At 33.1% G+C, this 24204-nt stretch overlaps 1 protein-coding gene and 2 pseudogenes across 2 annotated transcripts; all 3 read left to right on the forward strand.

Annotated features, from left to right (window-relative positions):
* The first annotated feature begins 4744 nt into the window (after nucleotides 1-4744).
* On the forward strand, nucleotides 4745-13167 carry LOC143614490 (calmodulin calcium-dependent NAD kinase-like). Its single transcript, XM_077087914.1, has 9 exons — nucleotides 4745-4754; nucleotides 4831-5028; nucleotides 5814-6043; nucleotides 6177-6235; nucleotides 11028-11261; nucleotides 11912-12041; nucleotides 12175-12503; nucleotides 12619-12763; nucleotides 12920-13167. Exons 1-9 carry the CDS (start codon nucleotides 4745-4747, stop codon nucleotides 13160-13162), a joined length of 1578 nt encoding a protein of 525 aa, XP_076944029.1. The 3' UTR covers nucleotides 13163-13167.
* A 2785-nt stretch (nucleotides 13168-15952) lies between these two features.
* On the forward strand, nucleotides 15953-18389 carry LOC143614491 (small ribosomal subunit protein uS19x pseudogene; annotated as a pseudogene). Its single transcript, XR_013150300.1, has 3 exons — nucleotides 15953-16107; nucleotides 16741-16798; nucleotides 18044-18389. The product of XR_013150300.1 is annotated as a small ribosomal subunit protein uS19x pseudogene (transcript).
* Nucleotides 18390-23564: 5175 nt separating this feature from the next.
* LOC143614494 (DNA-directed RNA polymerase IV subunit 7 pseudogene) lies at nucleotides 23565-24204 on the forward strand (annotated as a pseudogene).

The following is a 24204-nucleotide window of genomic DNA, read 5'->3' on the forward strand; positions in this document are numbered from 1 at the left end:
CTCATGAAGAAAGAATCTTAATAAATGCAAAGAGGAAGCATCTTTTATCCAATAGCGAAGAGCCTGAACCAAGATTTCCAGATGAGCTGGGTAAGGTATTAGTATATCTAATACATAATTTAAATATGAAAAGTTGTCCTCTAGATTCACAACGTTCCATTTTGATTTATTTTAAAATACAAATACAAATTATTCCTACTAATCTATGTATTTTAGAAAATTATTTATATCTTATGAATCTATAAGATATATTATTATATATATTATTGAATTTAATTTTTTTTGTTTTATTTTTTTAACCACTCATATATCATATAGGCTCTACGTTAGTATTATATCATGCTAACGTAGGACTTTTGTTTCTTTGACTTTTGTCAGAGTTTCAAAAGTCAAATATAATAAAGAGCATACCTTATCTAACACTGTGTGTTGTAACATGACATTAGAAATCATATGCATGATCCAAGAAAACCAAATGGTAGCAACCAGCAAGAATGCTTGTGAGACGTATATATATGTTTGTTTATTATTATGACCCAACTTGTGACTTGTGGGACCATGTCAACAAGCATGCTTTAACCAGTTCGCCCTTGCCATCAATTGATATCTTTGTTGCTAATATGTGAAGGATTGAAATTAAGACTTCAATATAGCATTGGGCTTGCTTTTAGTGCTTTGGGCTTCTAGTCTTTTGGGCTCTTAGTGCACATCTGGGACTTCCCACCAAGAGACATAAGCATGTACCACTGAGACAACTGTCTAAAGTGGCTTAGTGGTATAGATTTCTCTCTCACGATCGTACTACCTGATTTACATTTGTTTGGTAGTATAGATAAGAAAAATATGATGCCATTTTGATATCGTAAATCCTTCTTTCAAACTTGCTTCTCCTGCCTACAGAATCTACTTTCTCTCAACATGTAAATCATTACGATCAACGACCAGCTTAAAAGATTCGAAAGGTTTTTTTTTGAGCATGAACCCAATATTGTTTGACACCTTATCTTCTAAGATTGTGTCACCATATTTGCACCTTTCATCTAAGATTGTGTGACTAATATATTATACTTTATCTTCTGTTTGTGAAAGGGTTAAAGCAATAAAGCATGCAACTCGATTTGAATATATTCAGTAGTAAAAGTGCAAGAATATATAGTTTGTCTTGATTGATCCCTAAACTCCTAAAGCTTCTAATCTGGGTATTTTTCGGGTGAAGTAAGTAGACTTTTATTTGAGTTTATTATATAAACTAGTTTTATAACCCGTGTGATGCACGAGATATTAAAAAAAATACAATTAAGATATAGAAATTAAATGATTAAATTAAAAAAAAAACCTATATTTTATCAAATTAAATGGTTTTATAAGTTAAAATTAGATTTTCTAATGAAATATTCATACGAATATGTGGTGTATTCTCAATCACAAAAAGATGCACATAGTGATTTTATAAATTGTAATTGTATTTTTTATGAAATATCGAGTTCTAACAAATGATAAGAAAATGTTTCATTATGAATGATGTCATTAAAAAAAGAACATTATATATGAAATTAGCATTAATAATTCATGCTTTTGTGTTATAGTTTTGAAAAATGAATGAAAACTCCATGGATCCATAGAGGTTATGAATACGGGAGAGTAAAATTTTGTTTTTAATTTTTATTATCTTAGACCTATAGATATCGTTAATTGAATTTTACTGCATTCATCTACTACACTCAAAGTGTATATAAATTGAATTAATATAAAAAAATGTAGATCTGATTTCATTAAAGATATAAATATTTTGATTATATTGACATAAATAACCGTATATTTTTAATTTCTATAATTTAAATAATTATTAATTGTTTGATTAAATGATGAATTGATGCGTTTTCATTACACTGATATTTGTTTTTATTAAAAATAGAAAAAATTTGAGAATAAAATTTAGGTTATAAATGCATCTCTAAGTGACATGTCTTCAGATATTTTCTTTTATTAAAATAGATAGATTTAATTTGGACTATATTTAGTTTTATTAACAGACAATTGAACATTCATCGATCCACTTCATGTATTAGGCAGGAAAAATGATTAAAAAAAAAAGGACATGCTGGACCAAAATATTCTTAAATAAGGCATAAAAAGATTTCTAATCAAAATAGGCTTCAGTCATGCTAATCACATATTGGCACGTAATCCTCTTGGAGATCTTTGAGAACTGTTTGGTACCCGACACAAAGTTGTGTTAACTTAGTTTTGCATGATATTTCGGATCGGCCTTTGGTACCTAAAAAAGTGTGTGGTTAGCATGGCCGGCTCAACCGTTGTGGAGGCCTAAAGCAAAACTTAAAATTAAAACACTTTTAAAATTTCAGTACTATAATCCCTCTTTGTTTATTTGGATTTAGAACCGACAACAATCAACTAAAATCGTTAGTAGCATAAATATATAAATTAATATTGGCCTTTTCAAAAGTATTATTTACAATGGGCAAGAAAGTAAACACTTTAATTATATGAATTTTGACTAGATAGTGTAAAGTAAATAAATCTATAGCATACCTCAAATCAGCAATATTTCCAACTTACTTGGTTGTAATAACTCTCAAAGTCAAGTATGTTTATAGATAACAAAATAATATAATATATAGTTCAGTTGAAAATGTTAACCTATTTTAATCAATATTTTATTCAGAGGTATAGAATAATCCAAAAGAAGCAAACTGGCTAGGGGCTGTTTGGTAGCATCTTAACAGTCATTAAGAGGCTATACTCTTAACCATTCAGGCTTAAGGGTACATCTTAACCATTAAGAGGCTATGAGCCATTAAAAGATAGCCTCTTAATGACTGTTAAGAGGTTACCAAACAACCCTTAATATGATGACAAAAAAGAAACTAGGGGAGCTCAATTTAACATATACATGTATAGCATCTATAAAGAAAATGAGACATTTACAAATGGGAGGCCCAAAACAGCGGCTTTAGTATGCTTACTCATGAGTCGGGCCTGGTGGTTAGGCTAGCTTGGATCCCACACGTTGATAACATGGCACCTTTGCTGTCTAGATAGTTTCCAAGATGCCTTACAAGGCGCCAGGTTAGGCTCATTTAAATCCCGCACGCCTTATCAAATTTCAAACATGCCTAAAAGAGCGACGTTGGCACTGTCGTAGCTCGTTCATCTCGTTTAGGTACCAATTCATCCCGTTTAGGTACCACAGTATTTTCCCAACTATGTTTGACATAATATTCTATGTTCTTCCACTGGGTGCCCAGTGGTACCCATGAAGGTTATCATTTATGAAAGCGGTGAAGGATAGTGAGGGTCAGGGTGGGCTCCCCCCCCCCCCCCCCCCCTGTTTTTTTAGCAATATAAATTTACCTTTTTTTTGTCCAAAAATTTTATATGTAGTGTAAATTTACGTATTTTTATTCGAAAAATTGAGCCCGACTCCTCTCGTTTATGGTTTTTTTAAGACATTTTAAATCCCCCCTTGACCCTCGCATCCAAACTTCGTCTCTGAATTGTGTGTCAACATATAATTACCCAAGCCTATTTTAGCTAGGAAAATTTTCAATATATATATATAGGGTTAGGTTAGAATAAAAACTCATTTGAGTTGTGAAAACTCTAGAGACCCATTCTCAACCACATGTTTTTAATTAAATATTAAATCTTGTGGTCCACCATTAAAGTTAATAAAAAATGTAAAAGTTTATTTATATTTTCTCTCTCCTGAAAACATATATAAAAATTAGTAAAAAATGTAAAAAAATAGCAAAACATTTTTTTTATGTTTTCGATGTTTTGTATTAAATGTAACAATATATATTACATGTAACAAAAAAAAACGATATTACATAAAGTTTTCACGGGTTTTCTCAAGTCAAGAAAGTTTTCAAACTATACTTCTCCTCTCTCTCTCTATATATATATTAGAAAATATATGGACTAAACATATAACACGAACAAACCACAATTCGTTAATTAACCCAAATAATATTAGTCACGTTTTTTATTTGGACAAGTCAGACCTCAACAATTTGTATGTAAAAAAGGATTGCTATTTTTGGAATACCGTCTAGTTTTTTTTTTTTTTTTTAATATTATATATAAGAGGGAAGGGGCACAAACCACAAAATCATTGGCAACACCTGCCCACAAGTAGAGGTTGGCAAATAAACTGGTTAACTGAACCGACCCGAAAATTGAACCAAAACCGATTATGTAGAAACTGGTTTGGAACCGATTGAAACCGTAGGTTCGGAACTCCACCAAAACTGGTTCCAAACCCGTTAACCGAACCGAAACCGGCAAAAACAAGGTTTCAACCCGAACCGAAACCGATCAAAACCCTAACCGAAACCGATCGTAACCTGCTCAAGAACCGGTTTCAACCCGAACCGAAACCAATCATAAACCAGTTTTGACTTTTGTTTGACCAAACCGAACCGATTTCAACCCAAACCGGTTTTGAGTTTTAAGCCGGTTTGTGCACCTCTACCCACAAGTACCATAAAACTTTTTGTTTGTTTTTTAGTTCCCCAAGTACAATAAATACAAAAAATAAATCAAAGTTACATGGCAAACCTTTGCCATGAAAAATGATACCATACACCCTACCCACACGAATGAGTACGATATTTCTATGTAGCTCACCCATATTAGTGTCCCCTCCTCTAAAAGTTATACCTTCACTATATAAAACCACTTGTTTATCCAACTGTTGCAGAGAGGATTGATATTTATGATGCATAAAGGTCTCTCTCTGGTTCTCTCTCTCTCTCTCTCTCTTTATATATATATATATATATAACTTATATCGTATCGTCTGAGTTTATGCAGATGGTTACCGGAGACTTGTGGTGGCACACATCCTAGCTGCAACCACCATCGGGTTGATATGGGTAGTTGTCACACACAGGCGCCATAAAAAGATAAATAAATCAGCGACGCATGAAGGTGTTGTTCCAAGGTTGGATTTAACCGGATCCGGACATGTTGGGAGGCTTGAACAGTTTCAAGATTATGTTGGTAAGCTTACCTTTTTGTTTTCTGTTCCAAAGTCAAAACAAACTACGTGCTTGTATTTACTTCCTAGAGTTAGTTAATGTCTTCTTGTTTGGTGTGCGCCTACATTAGAAACTAAACAATATATAAAAAGTTATATATATATTTTTTAACGGGTTGACGGGTTGTCGGATTGATGGATTGAAGTGTGCAACCCAAATCCGACCTATATTTATTCGTGTCAAATTTTCAGCCCTAACATACACACAAATTCGGGCTGACTTGAAAAAGACCATTTTAACCAATATATAAAATAAATTAAAAAAAGAAAAAAGTAAAATATATATAATTTAGAGTCGGTAAATTTTGAAATTGGATTAAAAATTGCATGAGTATATTGCATATTCTAAAAGTTGGAAAACAAAAAAAAATCAACAACAAAAAATATTATGATAATTTTTTTTAAAATACGTAGATGGGTTAAGGGGCTAACCCAAACACGATCCGTTTTTTAATAGGTCGTGTTAGTCAACATGAAACCTGAAAAAAATATTACTGTACATATGAATGTATGATTTTCAGACTGGTTTAACACGTTATACGACCCCGTAAACTGTCACGTGTACAGGATAATTTTGCTAGCGCTGCGTCAATCACTTTTATGTTAGTAGTACGGTCTATATAAAAACATTAGTACACAAACGATCTACGCCAATCACTCTATATGATCCTATACGACTATTCTCTTCACGTCATGCATATATTTAATAAACGGAACACTTTGTTTGTATGTAATTATGTATGTGCAGCAAGGCAAATTGGATTTAGGGATGCAAACGAGTGTCCCGGATTATGCAAGCTGGCATCAGATTACGTGAGAAGCTCAAGATCGTTTGAAGATGACATATATTCGTATTTTTCAAACGAAAAACATGTCGATGCCGAGTCGCTTTCTTTGAAGCTTGTTGAGGAGCTTGAAAGATGCATTCTTGGTTATTTTGCATTTCATTGGAACCATGCTTCTCTTATGATCAGCCAGGTAAAGTTTAGATTATATGCACAATGTATCATATTATAAACACATGTTTATTATTTGTTTGAGTTACTAGGAAACATAGGATTATTATTATTATTATTATTATTATTATTATTATTATTTTTTGTGGTGGAAGGTGCTGAGCGTTGGATCTGATGAGGGGAAGCTTAAAAACATGGTGTTGATAGCTACAAGGTGACATCTTATCTTTCTTTTTTATGCATACTATACACTGGTTAAAAGTTAAAACATAAGGATAAGGTTTATTAATGGCACAATTCACAAGAAGACCCTTTTATAGATAAAGTCTTTTTTCTCTTTCATTCCATTTTTCTTTTTCTTCACACTCCAAAACAGCTTACAAAGTTTCTTCTTTCTCTGCAACTTTCCAAGCTGTCTTCTTACGTACTTGTTCTTCTTGAACAATCGCATCCAATCTTTCTTTCTCAGCGATCTCATCCAGTCTTTCTTTCTCATCGGCTTCTTGAGCTGCTTTTTCATCTTCTACCTTTCGTACATAATCAATTCCAAGAAAGCAAATCTTCAAAGCACGCCATACTTAGCATTCATGAGTATGCCAACTTGTACCAGGATGTCTAACGGTAGGGTTTGACATATTCATGAATGACCAGGCGGATCAAACAATCAGATCAAACAAATGAATAAAGTAACAAACAAGCACGGGATATTGGGGTGACACCTCTCGATTCTTTTCATATAACCAAATGAATATCACGAACTTATCAAATGTACATAGAGAAGAGACTTCTTGACTCATAATAAACAATAACCTAGACCCCTATTTAGAGATCTACTAAACTTGCTATTCAAGTCAGACATAACTTGAAAAACAAGACAAACTTATTCTAGAATAATCCATATTAAAATAAACTTAATAAAACAAACCCTCAACTTTATTGATAATTCAAAATTATTCTTCATTAGTGACGTCTTTTTAAAGTTGGACGACGTGTTTATCAATAACTCAGGGGACGACCTATTTGCTAAACAAAACTCTTTGGGACGACCTGTTTCTTTAACAAAGTCGTCGGGACGACTTGTTTTGTTCAATAATTCTTTGGGACGACCTGTTTGTTCAACAAACTCGTCTGGACAACTTGTTTTATTCACCAAACTCATATGGACGACCTGTTCACAAAACTCATGTGGGACAACCTGTTTGCGCCCGGATGAAGTTATTTGATTGGGGGACAAATGTGACCGAAAGTGATGGAGGCGATGTGTTTGGATGAGACATTCTTGAAACTCTTGATTTGTGGGGACATAAGCGATCTCTCTCTCAAATAGATATTTTAGAAATTTTCCCTTTGTTATAGACTGTTAAAACTTTTTACTTGTACAGAAATTCCCATTTATATATGTACATAAAAGAGCCGTATTAACTAATTTGATCATACACTTTTTTAAAAATTTTAAATTATGTACAATGTATTAGATGATATAACTTAAATATGACATGCACATATACATGTTTTCTTAATAAAATAAACAAAATCTATTCATATATAATTTCTTAATTTAATGAGAGATAAATAAACATCGTAATTCAATCAATATTTTATATTTAAAAATTAAAAACTAAAAAACTAATTGATTAGTTTTGTTATTATTTTAAAATAAAATAAAACTTAGTGTTTTACTTAGGCACTGTTTGACAATCATGTGTTGAACAATTATGATACCCGACTGATTAAGAGATAGCCTCTGAATTGATCATCATGTTTTCCAAACGTACTAGGCTTCATGAGTCATTAAAAAGTATATTTTATCTTTTAAGTGAATCAAACACACTTTATTTCTGAATTAATCAGAGGTAGTCTCTTAGGGGCTGTTTGGCAAATGCTGAACCATTAAGTGCTGAACCAGTAAAAGGTCTGAATGATTAGAGACTCTGATTCAGTAAGCGCTTAACCAGTAAGTGTTGTTTGGTTGGACCTCTAAATGACTGTGCAGAATGACTATTTTACCCCTCTGACTATTTCGTTCTGAATGAAATATATTTGTTTCATCAGAGCCCATAATAACGATACTGAATGACCATACTTTTGTTATAACCAATCAAAATATATCTTAAATATATTTCACCAAGTCACTAACACAAATACCTCAACAATGCACCCACAAGTAGACAAAACCGTTACACATCAAACAAAGCATGAGCCATATCTGCCTATCCACTCCATGGTTGAGTTGATCCTTTATATTTTTTAAAGGTGAGGTTTGTTCTTCTGTGGCACCCAACCATTTATACAAACAATACCTAACTTATTGTACGCATATAATAATGCATATATCCACTACGACTGTGCATGGCGTATACATAAAATCTACGTATCAAAGATAAAAAAAAAAAATAACCACAAAACATTCCATACCATGAGGCAAATTAAAACAAAGTCATGATACAAAACAATCCTTTAATACTAAAAGGATACTTTTCTAGTTCTAACTGCCATATACAACCAAATATGCCATAGTTTTTAAGCAAACAGTACATGCATGTCTCAATTCAATTTTCGCCAGCTACCAACGTTGGCATCCTTTCGATCATACCTCGATCGGGTTTCACCTCATCTATTGAGCGAGCAATAGCTACTCAAACTCGAGTCTGTTGATCTCACAGACCAGAATTGACCACTTGAGCCATTGGTCCTTGTAGGGCTATTGATAGACAAGTAGTAACCACAGACCCATCCGCTGCAATACCCCGATTCAGCTTTACACCTCCATGCGAACCCTGCAAAACACAAAATTTCCAGTCAGACATTTTACCAACCACTTTGCAAGCAAACAACAAATTTAATTCGAGCATCTTCACCTTTTTTTTACTTTTACAAAATACCAATTTTACCCCTGGGCTTTAACCTCACTGTTTGCACACTTTTTTTTTCTTTTTTACTTTTGATCCCATTTTGACTCCTTTTGCACTGTAACGTTTACGGGTGTGAACGGTGCGGTTCGGTGCGGCTTTGGGCTAAAACCAAACCGAAAACCAAACTTTCCGTTTTTTGATTTTTCAAAACCATTCGGCTTTTTTGTTTTTTTCAGTTTTCGGTTTGTGGTTTTCGGGTTCAATTCGGTTTTGAACTCGGTTTTTTTGTTTTTTACTCGGGCTAAAATATTACCGGCACCTTGATGATTATTCATTTGTGGCCGGTCCCTCAACCTTAAACAGCTGAGTCTTGCCACTTGATGCTTCCGTCTACACATTAAGGAGTAAATTAAAAACAAAAATTGATCTATAGTTGGAACAAACCTTCAAAGCATGATGATAAAAATTAACCCATAAAACTAACCAACACAAATTGTTATAAAATATTTATGAGATTAATTAGCTCCTAAAGACATAGTTTACATCCTTATCTTAAGTGGTTGCAGTTTTGTTCGGTTCGGTTATTACTGTTTTTTTGGTTCAACCATTTACTCAGTTCGGTTCAGTTTTTTCGGTTCCTCACAAAACATAAAACTAAACCAAAACCAATATTGCGGTTTTTAATAAAAACCAAAAACCGAACCATCAGATTCTGATTCGGTTTGGTTATTTTAGTTTTGTTTTTTTGGTTTTTTCGGTTTCGGTTTGGGTTTTTCAGTTTCATGCACTCCCTTAGTAACATTATTACATTATGCCTTACCCTTTTTCATTTGCAAACTAAGACCAAACAAAGATCTTAATTTCTTGCCAGCAGCAAATTAGAAGTTTTTAAGCCATCACGAAGATCACAAGAATGGAAAGCTTTATAAAAGAACTTGAGAATGATCTTCAAGTAAATCACAGCACACAAGAAAATATTACCAGTATCCCATATAGCAGCAAGCTTTAACTTCTTCCAACCAATCGTACCAGGTTTTACCTTTAATTTTACCACTGTAAAAGGTTAAATATAAAGTGTGAATAAAGTTCTAATCATAATCTAAGTCAAGAACATGGTCCATTGACCAGTCCTAAAAGGGCATTATAAAAAGAATACCATGATTAAAATTAACAAGCAAGCAATTCAACAAGTATGTGACTCTGCCTATGTATGTAACTTATATCAACAGTCAAGTAAAGGTTACATTATAATACTATTTATTACTCATGCATCTCTGTTCAACTCAACTCATAATCTGTTATCTGACGTGATCCGAACAAATATTAGTCAGAGCCAAGCCAAATAATGATCACCCAACTTAACCCCTACATGATTTATTGAAAAGTGAAAGAGGTTACCTTTTTCTCAACCAAACGATTTGTATCTGAGCGAATCATATGTGTATGTCTGAATGGTTTCATTCAGACTTAAAACAAACAAGCCCTTAATGAAATCATTAATAATTAGACTAGTATGCGTGATGGGTTGGGCCTGTTATGGAGATGTGGCACAGATAATTTATGAAGCATGGGCTAGGCTTATGAATTTAATTTTGTTAGGTGAAAATAATTTAATTCATACAAAAAAGTTGATAAAACTTTATTCATAATTATAAAAGTTTTAACGTTAAAACAAGTAATTTTGAGAATAAACTCACCTAGTTTATCTGTAAATGAATATATTATCACGTATTGCAAAAGGTTGCACCTTTACAAATGTTACTAGAAAGCTAAAGACACCATGACCCACTCGTAATTTAAATACATATGTTGTATAAGTCTTTTATAAATTATAAAAATATTTACCTTAGTGATATTAAATAGCTAGTGGGATTTGACTATATAAGTGGGAATGTTTTTTCATGAATAAACTATTCAATAAGCTGGGAACTGTAGCATTGGAATATGGATGACATTGCATAAATTAGATGATGCATGTCATGTAACAATCATAATTATACAATTTTCTACTCATGAATTACATGATTTCAATTGAAGTGCAAAACACATAACTTTAGAAAGAAGTTCAATTGAGGCCATATGTTACTAACTTTAAGTTAACTAACTTTTAGTTATTTATATTACTAATTACAAATTACTAATACTAATATGCAGAAAGCAAAGATTTGAGAAAGTTACAAAACATTTGAAAGTGACTAGGGCATTTTCAACAATGGTGGAGGAAATGAAAGCTATAGGTTATAAAACTCCTAAGATAGGCGATGGTGATGACACCTTTGGCGAGGTGAAGGGTCCGGTGGCTCAAGGCGATAGACGTCCAGTAATCCTGTTCATGGGTGGTGGCATGGGTGCCGGCAAGAGCACCGTTCTCAAAGAAATCCTTAAAGAGTATGTGACTTGGGTGTTCACGGTTAGGTTCTACCCGTTTTGATAAAAATTGTTGACCAAATAACTAACTATGGTTTCTAATAAAGACAAAACAAATGATTAGGTCTGATAGTTGATCTATGCTCGATTATTATACTGAGTGGAATGTTGAGCTAGAGGTCAACCAGCTGACTCATCAAGTCAGCTAGTTAATCTTTTAAAAAGAATAATTTTATATTTTTTTCTCATATATAAAGAAAAAAATATATTATTTTTAACATAAAGGTAATGCATAATTAATAAATTACAAAATTTATAATTTGTATATATTATACTTTGGGTTATAATTTTTATATATTACATTTTGGGCTTTAACTTAAGCGAGCTAACAAGTTACCTTGGTTTGGGTTCGGCTCGTTCGTAGCGAGCTTTTAGAACAATCCTAGTTATTCAGACTAGTTGGTTTTACCAGTTTGACAGGTTGAAACGATTTTTTTTATATATATATATTTTTCTAAATCATTATTTTGTCTCAAAAGTTGGAACCAATTGACCTGCTTCGGTCTATACGGTTTAGCCAATGTCAACGGCTTATGAACAACCCTAACTATCACTTTTATCATACTAATGCTTTAAGATAATAAAGACAATATGGAATATATTTATGTTAGGGAATTTTGGTCAAGGGCAGCGCAAAATGCGGTAGTGGTGGAAGCCGATGCTTTTAAAGAGACGGATGTGATTTATCGAGCTCTAAGCTCAAATGGTCATCCAAACGACATGCTTCAAACCGCAGAATTGGTACTCTCACCATGTCTATCAATCTATATAGTTTGTACAACATGGGTCAAGCCAAACGACCCGTTTCAAGTTTTTGACATGTACAGATTCGTTTTAACTTTTAAGACTTCGATGAATGGTACATTTTACATAGGTGCATCAAACATCTACGGATGCGGCTTCGTCTCTATTAGTAACGGCTTTAAATGAAGGCTTAGATGTTATCATGGATGGAACATTGTCATGGGAACCATTTGTGGAGCAAACAATTGCCATGGTGAGATCGATTCATGAACATCGTTATCGCATGGGTGTCGGCTATAAGGTGTTACAAGACGGAACCATCATTGAAGATTACTGGGAAAGGGTCGAGGACCGGGAAAGGTGCGAAGATGACGAAAAAATTAAAGAAAAACCACCTTATAGAATTGAGTTAGTTGGTGTTGTTTGTGATCCTTATCTTGCTGTTACAAGAGGAATTCGGTATGATCTCAAACCTTTTGTTGCACTTGTAACTATTGCTCATATTTTTATTATATATATATATTTCATAATATTTTATATAATTATAAAAATTATTTATTTTTTAATGGTATAGGAGGGCTATAGCTGTGAAAAGAGCAGTGAGAGTACATTCACAATTGAAATCACACAAGAGATTTGCAAGTGCATTTCCAAAGTATTGTAAGCTTGTGGACAATGCAAGGCTATATTGCACCAATGGCATTGGGGTCCCACCAACAGTAAGTTAATATTTTTTTATTTACTTATTCATTTTTTTATAATTGTGAAGAAATAATTCACATTTGATTGTGAAGAAAATGCATTATTCTCATTAGCATAAGAACATTATGATAAAAGAATTGTCATATATACTTATTTTCTTGGTTAATATGCAGTTGATCGAGTGGAAGGACGACGATAGCAATTTGCTAGATCAAATAAAATGCTTGGAAACGTTAAGGGAAATCAACGATGAGGCGGATTCTATATATGACCTTTATGGTGACCCCAAAATGTTAACGGAATCTGGCTCGGTGTGGAAAGAATATGTGTTAAAACCGGACAGAATTGATCTTCAACGTGATTTGAAAGTTGTGATTGAGAGAATTGAGAAGTCAAAATTGGAGCATGCACTCTAAAAGTCAAAGATTAAGTTTACTTCTGGTTTTTTTCAGTTGAGGATTGTGCATGTTTCAAATGCTAAGTTTTGATATGTGAATTAGTTTAATATTTTTTAAAGGCCAAAAATAAATTGAACAAGTGACGTGACACAGATATAAGATGAAAATTTAGAGAAAGGTAACTTTCAAACATAGAAAGAAATCCGATAATTTTTTTTTGATATTTGAACCAGTTAAACCGGATTTCACACAGCAGGCCGTATTTTGAGTCCGGTATTTTTGGTCGGTTTATTAGAACATCGTACCGGCGTTTTTTTTTCCTTAAATACCGGTTTCTACTGGCAAACCGGTTTTAAGTCCGATAATTTTTTGATATTTGAGGCTCATATTTTATCAAAATTACTTTTAAGCCAACAATTAACATCAAGCGTGTAAACTTTAAGGCTATTTTTTAAAAAATTGAGTGCTTTTGAATTATTTTTTTTAACATGGATTAACTTTTGGATTATTTTTTGTTATGGAATCATTTACTTTTAAGTTATTTTGAAGTTGAAGTTGCATTTATAGGAAATTATAAGTAAATTATTTAACCGGTTGAACCTCTCTGTGTAACCCGATTCAACCAGTTGTACTATTTTTTTTAGCATAAATCCGGTACGAGTAAAACATCGGTTTTTAAAACATTGGAAAGAAGACTTCAGCATGAATGCTCTAATATTATATTTGATATGAGTAAATTAAACTTAAACTCCTATATACCTACATAAACAACATGTATGAAAATGAGCCGGTGGTTGGAGGCAGTGGCTCGCCGCTATTTTTTTCATATGATAACAGCCGTCTTTCGTGTAGTTATACAATTAACTCATTACCGTCTTTTTTTCATATGCTAACCCTCAAGTTTCATCATGCTACACAATCAACAGTGTTTAAATATGGTAAATCTCAAATTTTATTAAGTTACACAAACAACTCACAAGTTTTTAATATGGTATCTCATTTTGTTAATATGATAACTTGTGTTCGTTAATACTTGTGCACTGCTATGTAATGTTTCATAACTATCCGTCGCAACATGTGGCCTCATAACAATTAGGGGTGTGCATAAACAGAGTAAGACCACGAGACTTGACACATCTGAACCCGTGAAACCTGTTTATGATTTAATAAGGTCGGCTCCAATATATAACATATGGTCTTAATCTGGTCCTGGTCCAATAACATATGTGAAGGAAGACTCGTGAACCCGTTTGTATTTCAAACCAATTATAAAACCGAGTTGATTTATTGTTTGATTTTGTTATTTATGCTTTGATTTATTTTAGTAGTTTGAATTGTCTTTTAAAACAAGTTTTATGAGAATTATCATTTGTGACATACCCTTGTATACGTATGACAAAAAGAAACTTTGATTTGCACAAAACATATGCCGGTTGATATTAATCATCAAGGTTTATAATTCCTATGCTGCTGGTTATGTATTTTTGTTTACATTATTTGTATTTTCACTAATTGCAACGTGAGCCCAATAATATTCTGATTAAAAACCATCTCATAATCAGACAAAAAAGTCCAATACTAGCAATCGGTTCAGGACCCGAGAAACTAGTCTAAGACCCAAACCAAATAATAAAATTAGGGTCGATTCTCAGCCTCTCAGGTCTCGAGTCCCTATTTACTATTAACCCGGTCCCGGTCGAGTCTCATAAGTAATACCCATTTGATCAGCCTAACAACAATTGGTTTAAATTTTAAAAAGCATGATTTGTGCACAAATAATACTTTTTAAGTTAACCATAAGTAGAGGTGAAAAAAAAAACCAGTTTGGAACCGGTTTGACATGAAAACCGGTTTCACCCAAACCGGGTCATGAATCGACCAACGGTTTTGGTACCGGTTCCTCTTTTAAACTACCAAATCGGTTTTAAAACCGGACTGGTTTGAGTAAAACCAGTTTTAAACCAAACCGAGCTGGACCAGGTCGACCTATCTTGCTCTAAACCGGTTCCCAAACCAAACCGGTTTGAGTCAAATCGGTTTTGTACACTTCTAACTAGTAGAGGTGCACAGATCGGGTTTTTCAAATACTCGGGTCAGGTTCGGTTATTAATCTCTAATAACTATACCCTATGTACTGGGTTCGGGTCGGGTATAGAATTGGGTATCCTAAAACCGGCTATTGGAATACGCTATTTCCGGGTATTTTTCGGGTATATATTGGATTTTTTAGGGGTTGCACTTTTTTGGATTATTTTTTCGAGTATTTTTCAGGTAATATTGGGTATAGATCAGGTATTTTAAAAACCCGGTTTCGGTTATGGAACCGGTTCGGGTTTTCGGGTATTACCGGGTACACCTCGGTTCCGGTTACGGGTACAGGTTCTGATACTTAAGTGCATACATATCCGTACCCTACGGGTAGGGTCGGATACGGGTTCATGTATTAAAAACCCGAGTATAAAAAAACTAATTTCGGGTATTTTTTCGGTTTCGGTTCCGGATTCAGGTTTTTTTTCACCTCTACTCAATAACAATATAATAACTCGATTTAATCATCAAAGCCCATAACTAAACTTTCCAGGCCCAACAACTAGACTCCAAAGTCCAACACCCAAACCCTAACCTTATATAATCAACAATCCAACGTAATCCTTCATTCATTCTTCCTTCCTTCCTGACGATAAGAACCCTAGCCGCCTAGCCTAATTTACACAGCAAATCAACAATGGTACTCATCTTTCTATTTCATTGCTTTCAATTTAATCATCATCGTCATCGTATTCATATCATATTGCATTATTATTATTATTACAGGCGGATGTTGAAGTTGACGTGGCAGCGGCGGGAGCACCGAAGAAGAGGACGTTCAAGAAGTTTTCGTTCCGAGGAGTGGATTTGGATGCTCTGCTTGATATGTCTACTGATGAGCTTGTTAAGCTCTTCACTGCTCGTGCTCGCAGAAGGTTTATTCTGAATTTCATCTTTTCTCAATATATATATAATTATATATGTAGGGTTAGTTTCATTACAGGACTCCCAAAAACATAAGAACTTTGAAATTTCTTATCAAACAAATTTTTTTTTGAAACTTTTTTTACTTTAGGGTAGTTTTATCATATTTTTAAAATGAATTTTTGATTACATATGTAATCACAAATTTACGTATGTGAAAAAAAAGTTTAAGATGTGTGAACTAATTTTTCATAATTTAATTGTAAAGATAGATATAAAAAGTGATAAAACTCCACTCAAATAATATACAAAAAAGTTTTATAAAAATGCTAGTTATTATCAAATAAATTAGGAGTTCTGATGCTCATATATATATATATATATTGCAATTTCACACTAATAATTCAGTAAGGAATTAACCTTTTGCAACTTGCAAAATGTTAACAATCTTAACTGATTAAGACTTAAAGCACTAACATTGAACATTAAAAGTTGATAATTAATACTTGAAACACTGGTGATATATCAGTCAATATTGCTGGTATTATCCGTACTGATATTATATCGGTGATATCGATTGCATAGATAAGTTGTTTTTTAATTTGATTTGATTTGTAATTGTTGATGAGGTTGTGTGTTTATAGGTTTCAGAGAGGGTTGAAGAGGAAGCCTATGGCCTTGATCAAGAAGCTTAGAAAAGCTGTATGTATTTTTTTTATCATTTTAGGGTTACATTATGGTTTTAACTTTTAAGCTTGTTATGCCACTGGTTACATCTTTAGCCTGATTTTATTATCTTTAATTTTAGGTTATATTTTATTTTTTTGATGATTAGGTTTATTGCTTATATGATTTACCATAGAAATGCTTATAATTAGGTAAATTTAAGTTTTAAATTTTACTTATGTCTTCTTGTTTTTGGTGAGAGGTGCATAAAATCATGTTATGTTGTCAATTATGCAGCATTTTATTACCAATTTGTTTTAGGTTATGCACATTAACATGAAATATGTACTAGTTTGATTTTTGTTGCATTTTTTGATGATTAGGTTTGTTATGCTTCTGCCATAGAAATGATTTTATTCTGTCAAGTTGAAAGCTGATTTGTTATTGCTTAAAGCGTGTTATGTTTTTAAATCATTTTAGGGTTACAAACTGGTTTTATAATTATTCACTTACTAATTAAATATTTTTATTGAATTTGTTATAACTAATTTGTTGCATGTTACACTCATTTACATGAATTTTGGCCAATGCTTTTAATGAAGCAAATTTAAGTTTGGAAATGGATTTATTTCTGCTTGTTTTTTGTTAGAATGTGCCAAGTTGTCAACTATAGCAGCATTTTACAATAGCTTGTTCACATTCTGGCTTTTATTTTTATACTCTCTATTTAGTGTGGAGGAAAAAGTTAGACAGCCTAAGACTTATAATTAAATTTTAAAACACATTTGTCTATTAATTTTTGTTTTACTTTTTAAAAATATCTCACATTGAATTCTCTATCTTTAACTTTTATCTTACTCATAAATACTTGCTTTATTTTTTCTTCTTTTTTTTGTACACTCCCTCCACAAATTAAAGGGTTGCACATGAACTTTTCCATGTATTGCTTTTAGTCAGCCTTTTTAAGTTTTGTTGTGCGCGTATAAAAAAGAGGAGATGGTTTTGGCAAGTCTTTGGGAGTAAGATGGAGACAGAAGGATACTTGGATGTTGGAGGTTTTTTAAAAATAAGCAAAATTTGACTAAATGTGTTTTTAGTTAAATTATAGAAATTTCAGGTGGAGTTTATAATGTGAATGTTTCACGTTATTTGCATAAGATTTGAAATAGTTTTTTTTATGGCTTTTACATAAGATTTGAAATAGTTTTTATTTTTTATGGCTTTAATCTGTGTTTTTGTATTATCTTTTCGAGTGTTGAAATAATAATATTATTTAAACAGAAACGTGAAGCACCAGCTGGTGAGAAGCCTGAGCTAGTGAAGACTCACTTGAGGAACATGATCATCGTCCCTGAAATGATCGGTAGCGTTGTTGGTGTGTACAACGGCAAGACATTCAACCAGATTGAAATCAAGCCGGAAATGATTGGTCACTACCTTGCTGAGTTTTCAATCTCATACAAGCCTGTCAAGCACGGTAGACCTGGTATTGGTGCTACCCACTCCTCCAGGTTTATTCCATTGAAGTGAGAATGTTGTTTGGATTATTCTGTCTTTAGTAACTGTGTTTGGTATGGAAGACTGATTATTTTTGTTCTCCAAAACTCGTAGTTTGTTTTGTTTCACAAGAGTATGACGTGATATGTTTTAAGGATCTTCATTTTTAAGTTGCTTGTGATGCTTTGCGAATTCAAGTATTTGTGGTGCTTCAGTTTATGAACATCTACACTTAGGTAACCTGACTGTTAACTCAAACCGTAACTTAAATCGATAAGTGGTTGTTTTTGGAGTGTTTTGAGTCTTCGGTATGATGCTATCAACTATGGCATTGCCTCTGTTTTGCAGTGCAACAATATGAGAAACTTTTAGGATTTTCAAGTCTGTTAAGCTATATTAAACGTCTTTAATACTTCCAACTGCCCAGCAGTAACTGAGCAGTGACAACCACGCTGTTGTGTTTCCAGTGTTAGTTGTGGGACATTGTTAACAACATCAATGAACCTCTTAATGTGGGTGGGCGAAGTGAAAAGTGTGCCACATTACAATGCGCTCGTCGCACACAACCAAACTTACGTTGTTTGTGCGCCGATGAGGGTGCTTCACTTCTTATAGGCTCGCAACTTACTCTTTTGTTAAGCAAGTAATATTTAGTGAAGATATTAATTTATTTATGGCATTTTAAGTTTTTACCCGTCATATATGTTGTATAAGTTCCTGGTCAGTTTCTCATCTTTTCAAATTTAAAATACACTACTTTGAACATTAAATATTTTTCATTTTAGCTTTACTTTAAACCTCTTAGCTTATTGTTCTTTTTGAACATTAATATATTTTTCAATTTAATTTTACTTTAAAGCTAACACTTTCATTATTTTCAAAACAAAATTGGAAGCAACATCTCTATCAAGTAAGATTTTCTCTTTCTCACCCTGTGCATACCCTGTCTAAGAGTAAATAGGAATATTATTTGAGAAAATATTCGCAACATCAGACAAGGTCAAGAGATTGTCCATTTGTTAAAAGAATTCTAAAAATGTTCACCCTAACACCGTTGGACCCGCTATTTTTGTATGGCCAGACGACGTTATTTTTTATAATATCACACCATGAGAGATCCGTCGTTTATTGTGAGGCAACATTATTATCTTAAAATCCAACGATGTTTTTAAGAACAACCGGAATTTTTGGTGAGATCCAAAATGTTCACCCTAACACCGTTGGACCCGCTATTTTTGTATGGCCAGACGACGTTATTTTTTATAATATCATACCATGAGAGATCCGTCGTTTATTGTGAGGCAACATTATTATCTTGAAATCCAACGATGTTTTTAAGAACAACCGGAATTTTTGGTGAGATCCAACTTAGTAATTGTGATGTCCGATGGTATTTAGTGAGATTTATATTGATTTACAACATTGTAGTTTGTAGCCTGCCACTAGGGCTGTAAACCAACCAAACCACACTGAACTAGATGAGACCTTTTTCTTGTTTGTCCATTAAGTTGTTGTCGGACAATCAGACGGATCCTGGGCGCTTTACCGAACGAAACCCCCCTTCCGTGTTCATTAACTAAGGAATTAAGCTTATTCATATTCGTCTATGTCCTAATTTTGTAAACATACACAAACAGACATATATTAATTTGAGAACAATAATCACTAAATCAACAAAAAAATTACCAAAAAAATCCGGAAGACACCACATAATATAAAAGAACTTAACATATAAATTATAATCATAACTATATAAAAAAATAGTAATAGTAAAATAAATAAATAAATAAAAATACTAATAGTAAAATTCTAATAAACGAACATATATATGTGAACGAAAGCAAACAGATGAACCTAAACAAAGACATCACTGAACTTTCACGTAAACAATTGAACAAGCACAGATTCTGTTTGTATTCGTCCGTTAAGTTTATTGAACGAAATTTCCTTGCTCATGTTATTTATTTATTAAAGTGATGAACATAAATGAACTTTCTGTAATAGTTTTGAAAATTTTTTGATCAAATGGACGATAAGAATAATAATATCAATATTACTAGCTTTTGAATCCGTGGATATACAAGATTTGTCAAATGATAAAAATAAATAAGGTCCGTTATTTGAAAGAAGGTAACAAAAATAAAAGTAGAAAAGAAATGAAATATATAGTATAAACAATAAGAAGTCTATAACATCAAATTTACAAATTTGAAAAAATCTTGTTATGTATAATATTTGCCAAAATTGTTTTGCCCCATGATCCATAGATAGCTATGATTAAAGAGGTGAGAGATTAGAGAATTAGAAGAAAAATTATAACCTATACGAACCGAACGTTCAGTGAACATAAACGAACGAGCATGAACATAGGTTGCGGTTGTTCATTTGTGTTCGTGAACGTTCGGCAATGTGTTAAATTATGTTTGTTTGCATATGTTCGTTAGTTAAAAGTTTGTTTTATGTTTAATATTTTATTTGTAATAACCAACCTAACATTTAATTTTATAATTTTATTAATTATGTTAAGTTCGTTTCGTTAATGTTTTGTTTTATAAAATTTTGCTTGAACTTACAACAAATCTAACTTGTGCTTCAGTGACATTATAAAACCATCGATTGGGGATGATTATGCTTATGATTATTATTAAGGGTGGCAAAACAAACCCATTTGGGTTGTTTTGGGTCAATTTGGATAACTTTTAAAATTGAGATGGGTCAGGATGGATCAAAAGAATTTTGCAAGAAGGTCAAGATGGGTTGGGAAAATGCTAGTGACTTTTGGTTATAGGTTATAATGGGTTTGTTTATGGGTTAGAATGGACTAAAACAAGTTTTATCCAATTTTATTTCAAACAAAATCCACGGAACCGAATAGAAACCAAGAAATCGAAACCAAAATCGTTGAAACCGAACATATATCGAAACCGACCGAAATGAAAAAAAGCAAAACCGAAGCAAAAAAACTGAAAAACAGAACCTGAACCGAGACAAAATCGAGTTTTTTTTTTAATTTTTTTTATTTTTATGAACGAGGAAGACGGGGGAAACGTTTTAGTTATTTTACTTTTTGCGTTTTCAATTTATAATTTGAGTGATTATATTTTTATTAATTTTTTTGAGGGGTTTTTGAACCCTTTGTATTTTAACATTTATTTAGTTCAAGATAAGGGTTAACTTTACTCATCTTGACCCATATCCATCCTAAACCGAATGAAACCGAGAAATCGAAACCGAACAAAAACCAAAAACATTGAAACCGAATAGATACCAAAACGGAAAAAAAAACAAAAATGAACTGAAAAAACCGAGCCTGAACCGAGACAAAACAGAGTTTTTTTTGTTTTTGTTTTTTTTATGAATCGAGGACAACGGCGATGACATTTTAGTTATTTTACATTTTGCGTTTTTGATTTATATTTTGAGTTATTAATTTTTTATTAAATTTTTTGAATATTTTTTAAGAGGTTTTTGAAACCCTTTGCATTTTAACCTTTACTTGGGTCAAGATGGATTAACTTTACCCATCTTGACCCATACCCATCCTAACCCTCTATTTTAAAAATTCATCCTGACCCATACCCATCTTGACCCAAACCCATCGTAACCCATCACCCAAATCCAACACAACCCACTCATATTGCCACCTCTAATTATTATTATTATCTCATGTGCTTAACTTTAAATTTAATTACGGTGATTATATCAAATATTTTGTATTAAGAACGCTGCTCTTCTTTCTTAAATAGAACATGCTCGTTCACGTCCGTGAACCGTTTGTGAACAAATTCAATTCCTTAACGAACAAACACGAACAAGATTTTTCGTTTGGTTAGTGTTCGTGAACAAGTTGAGTGCTAAACAAACGAACATGATTAAGGTTTTGTTCGGTTTAGTTCATTTGCAGATCTTACCTATGACCTATAAATAGCCAGAATGATAAACAGATCAGAAGAATATAAGAGAAATATAGACGTAGAATGAATGTGAGATTAGATTGTTAGAAAAGGAATCTGAAACACCTCTAGCGTGTGACGATGCAATTCCGATTGCGCACGGTAGCATTAGCATTAATTCACATATATCTTTTGTTTGCTTATTATTATAATAATAATAATAATTTGAATCTCACTTGTTTCATTCTATTCTGCATCTGTCCACCAACGGCAGCAATCAATCTCAGGTTACATATTTTTATTATTCTCATATTTCAGATCCAATCTTCTATCATTATTATATGAAAACTATTATTCGATTTGCTTCAAATTACATCTCTCCGTCATGCTATTGTTGCTTGATTTTGTATAGCTAGGTTTATGCTAAGTTTTTAATTGTGAATTTAGATCATTAAAAATGAGATGTTATGTAAAGTTTGAGAGGTTAGGGCTAGATTAATATTAATATTAATAAACTACTTACAAAGCAAGAGTGCCTTTGAATGGCAATTTAAGCTAGTTATTATTGTTAATAATTTGGGGAAAAATTAGCTAAGTTAGGGTTTATATCATCAGATTTTGAGAATCATGTAACAAGTTGTTTTAAGAAAACCTATATTGAGCCGGACCGGCTCGTTTTGGCTTATGGGATATTGAGCTCGAGCTCGGCTGTTTCGAGTTCTTTCGAACTCTAATTGAGGTAAAATTTAGTACTAAGGGGTGCAAATGAGCTGAGCCAGAGGTTGACTAGTATCGAGCTCCACATTTTGACTTATGGGAGTTCGGGCTCGAGCCCAGCTTGTTTCAAGCTCTTTCGCTAAAGCTCAAGCTCGGCTCGTGAATCGCTTTCTCAAACTCGAGCTCAGCCTGGCTTGTTTATTATTTGTTAATTGTTTTATATACAATTTTAATTATTTCTATATTTTGACTTATATTTTGAGCTCACCCCTTAGCATATATTTTGAGAAGAACCGTAAAGGAGCCTAAGCTCGGCTGGAGCTTTATTGCGGTACCTTTTTCAAGCCAAAGCTCGGGTCGAGCTTGGCTGTTCTATGAGAAATTAATAGATTGAAGTCCAAAAGTGGTAAAATTAAAAAATAGACAAGGCCCGTTAAGACTTTACAAGCCTAAACGATCTTTGAATACAGGGCTCGAGCTCGGGCTCGGAAAATAAAAGAGCTTTATTTGAGGCTTGGGCTCGGCTCGTTTGCATTAGTACTATCTTTAGCTGTAGTTAACTGATTTTAAGTTGCATTTAGTAACACTTTCAAGGCTGCACATTCAAACACCCACAATAACAGTATTAGACTCAACTCTAGTGAAAACCAAAGTGTTAAAACCTTGAATTGTTTCGTCAATGACTATTCTTATGGCTTTATGCAGAAAGAAGCAATGTTTCTAGAAGTGGATTGTGTCCATCAAGTAGTGATTCCAACGAAAGACATCGACACAAACGGGACAGTCCCGACACGTTTAGTTGTAACCAACCTTTTGAAACGGTTAACAAAATACAAAGCCTTAGAGGGAGTCGGTTACATTCTAGGAGTCACCAAACTGAAAACCATATGCAAGGAAAAGAGTCATGATTCCACAAAATGCATCCACTTCTCGGTAGCCTTTAACTGTCGCACCCTTTTGCCCATGAAAGGTGAAGTCATGTTTGGCATTGTTCACATGGTGACCCGAACCGGCGTTTTCTTGAAATCCGGGCCCATGGAGCTCGTTTACCTATCGACTCAAAAGATGCCAAATTATTACTTGGTTGACGAGGGAAAACACTTGTTTTTAAGTAACGATATGTCAAGGATTGAGGAGGGTGTGGTGATAAGGTTTGTGGTTATGGCAACTAGGTGGAGGCAGATGACTTGTGACATTTGTGTTTTGGCTAGTATTGATGGTGACTCGCTTGGGCCGGTTTCAACAGCCGGTTTAGATGGGTTCGAGTTGTAGTTTGTCTATCATTGGTTGATACTTGATAGGTGTATAGATTTTGGTGAATGGAGTAAAGTAGGA

Source organism: Bidens hawaiensis, unplaced genomic scaffold (assembly GCF_021521415.1).
Source record: "Bidens hawaiensis isolate Kalapana, Puna unplaced genomic scaffold, B.hawaiensis_p1.1 tig00040086_1, whole genome shotgun sequence".
NCBI classification, from domain to species: Eukaryota; Viridiplantae; Streptophyta; class Magnoliopsida; order Asterales; family Asteraceae; genus Bidens; species Bidens hawaiensis.

Bases quoted from the DNA above. Each gene is read 5' to 3' on its own strand.
- LOC143614490 (XM_077087914.1), top strand. The intron at 6,044-6,176 runs GTAAAGTTTAGA...TTGTGGTGGAAG, and splicing joins CTTCTCTTATGATCAGCCAG to GTGCTGAGCGTTGGATCTGA. The intron at 11,262-11,911 runs GTATGTGACTTG...TATTTATGTTAG, and splicing joins CTCAAAGAAATCCTTAAAGA to GGAATTTTGGTCAAGGGCAG.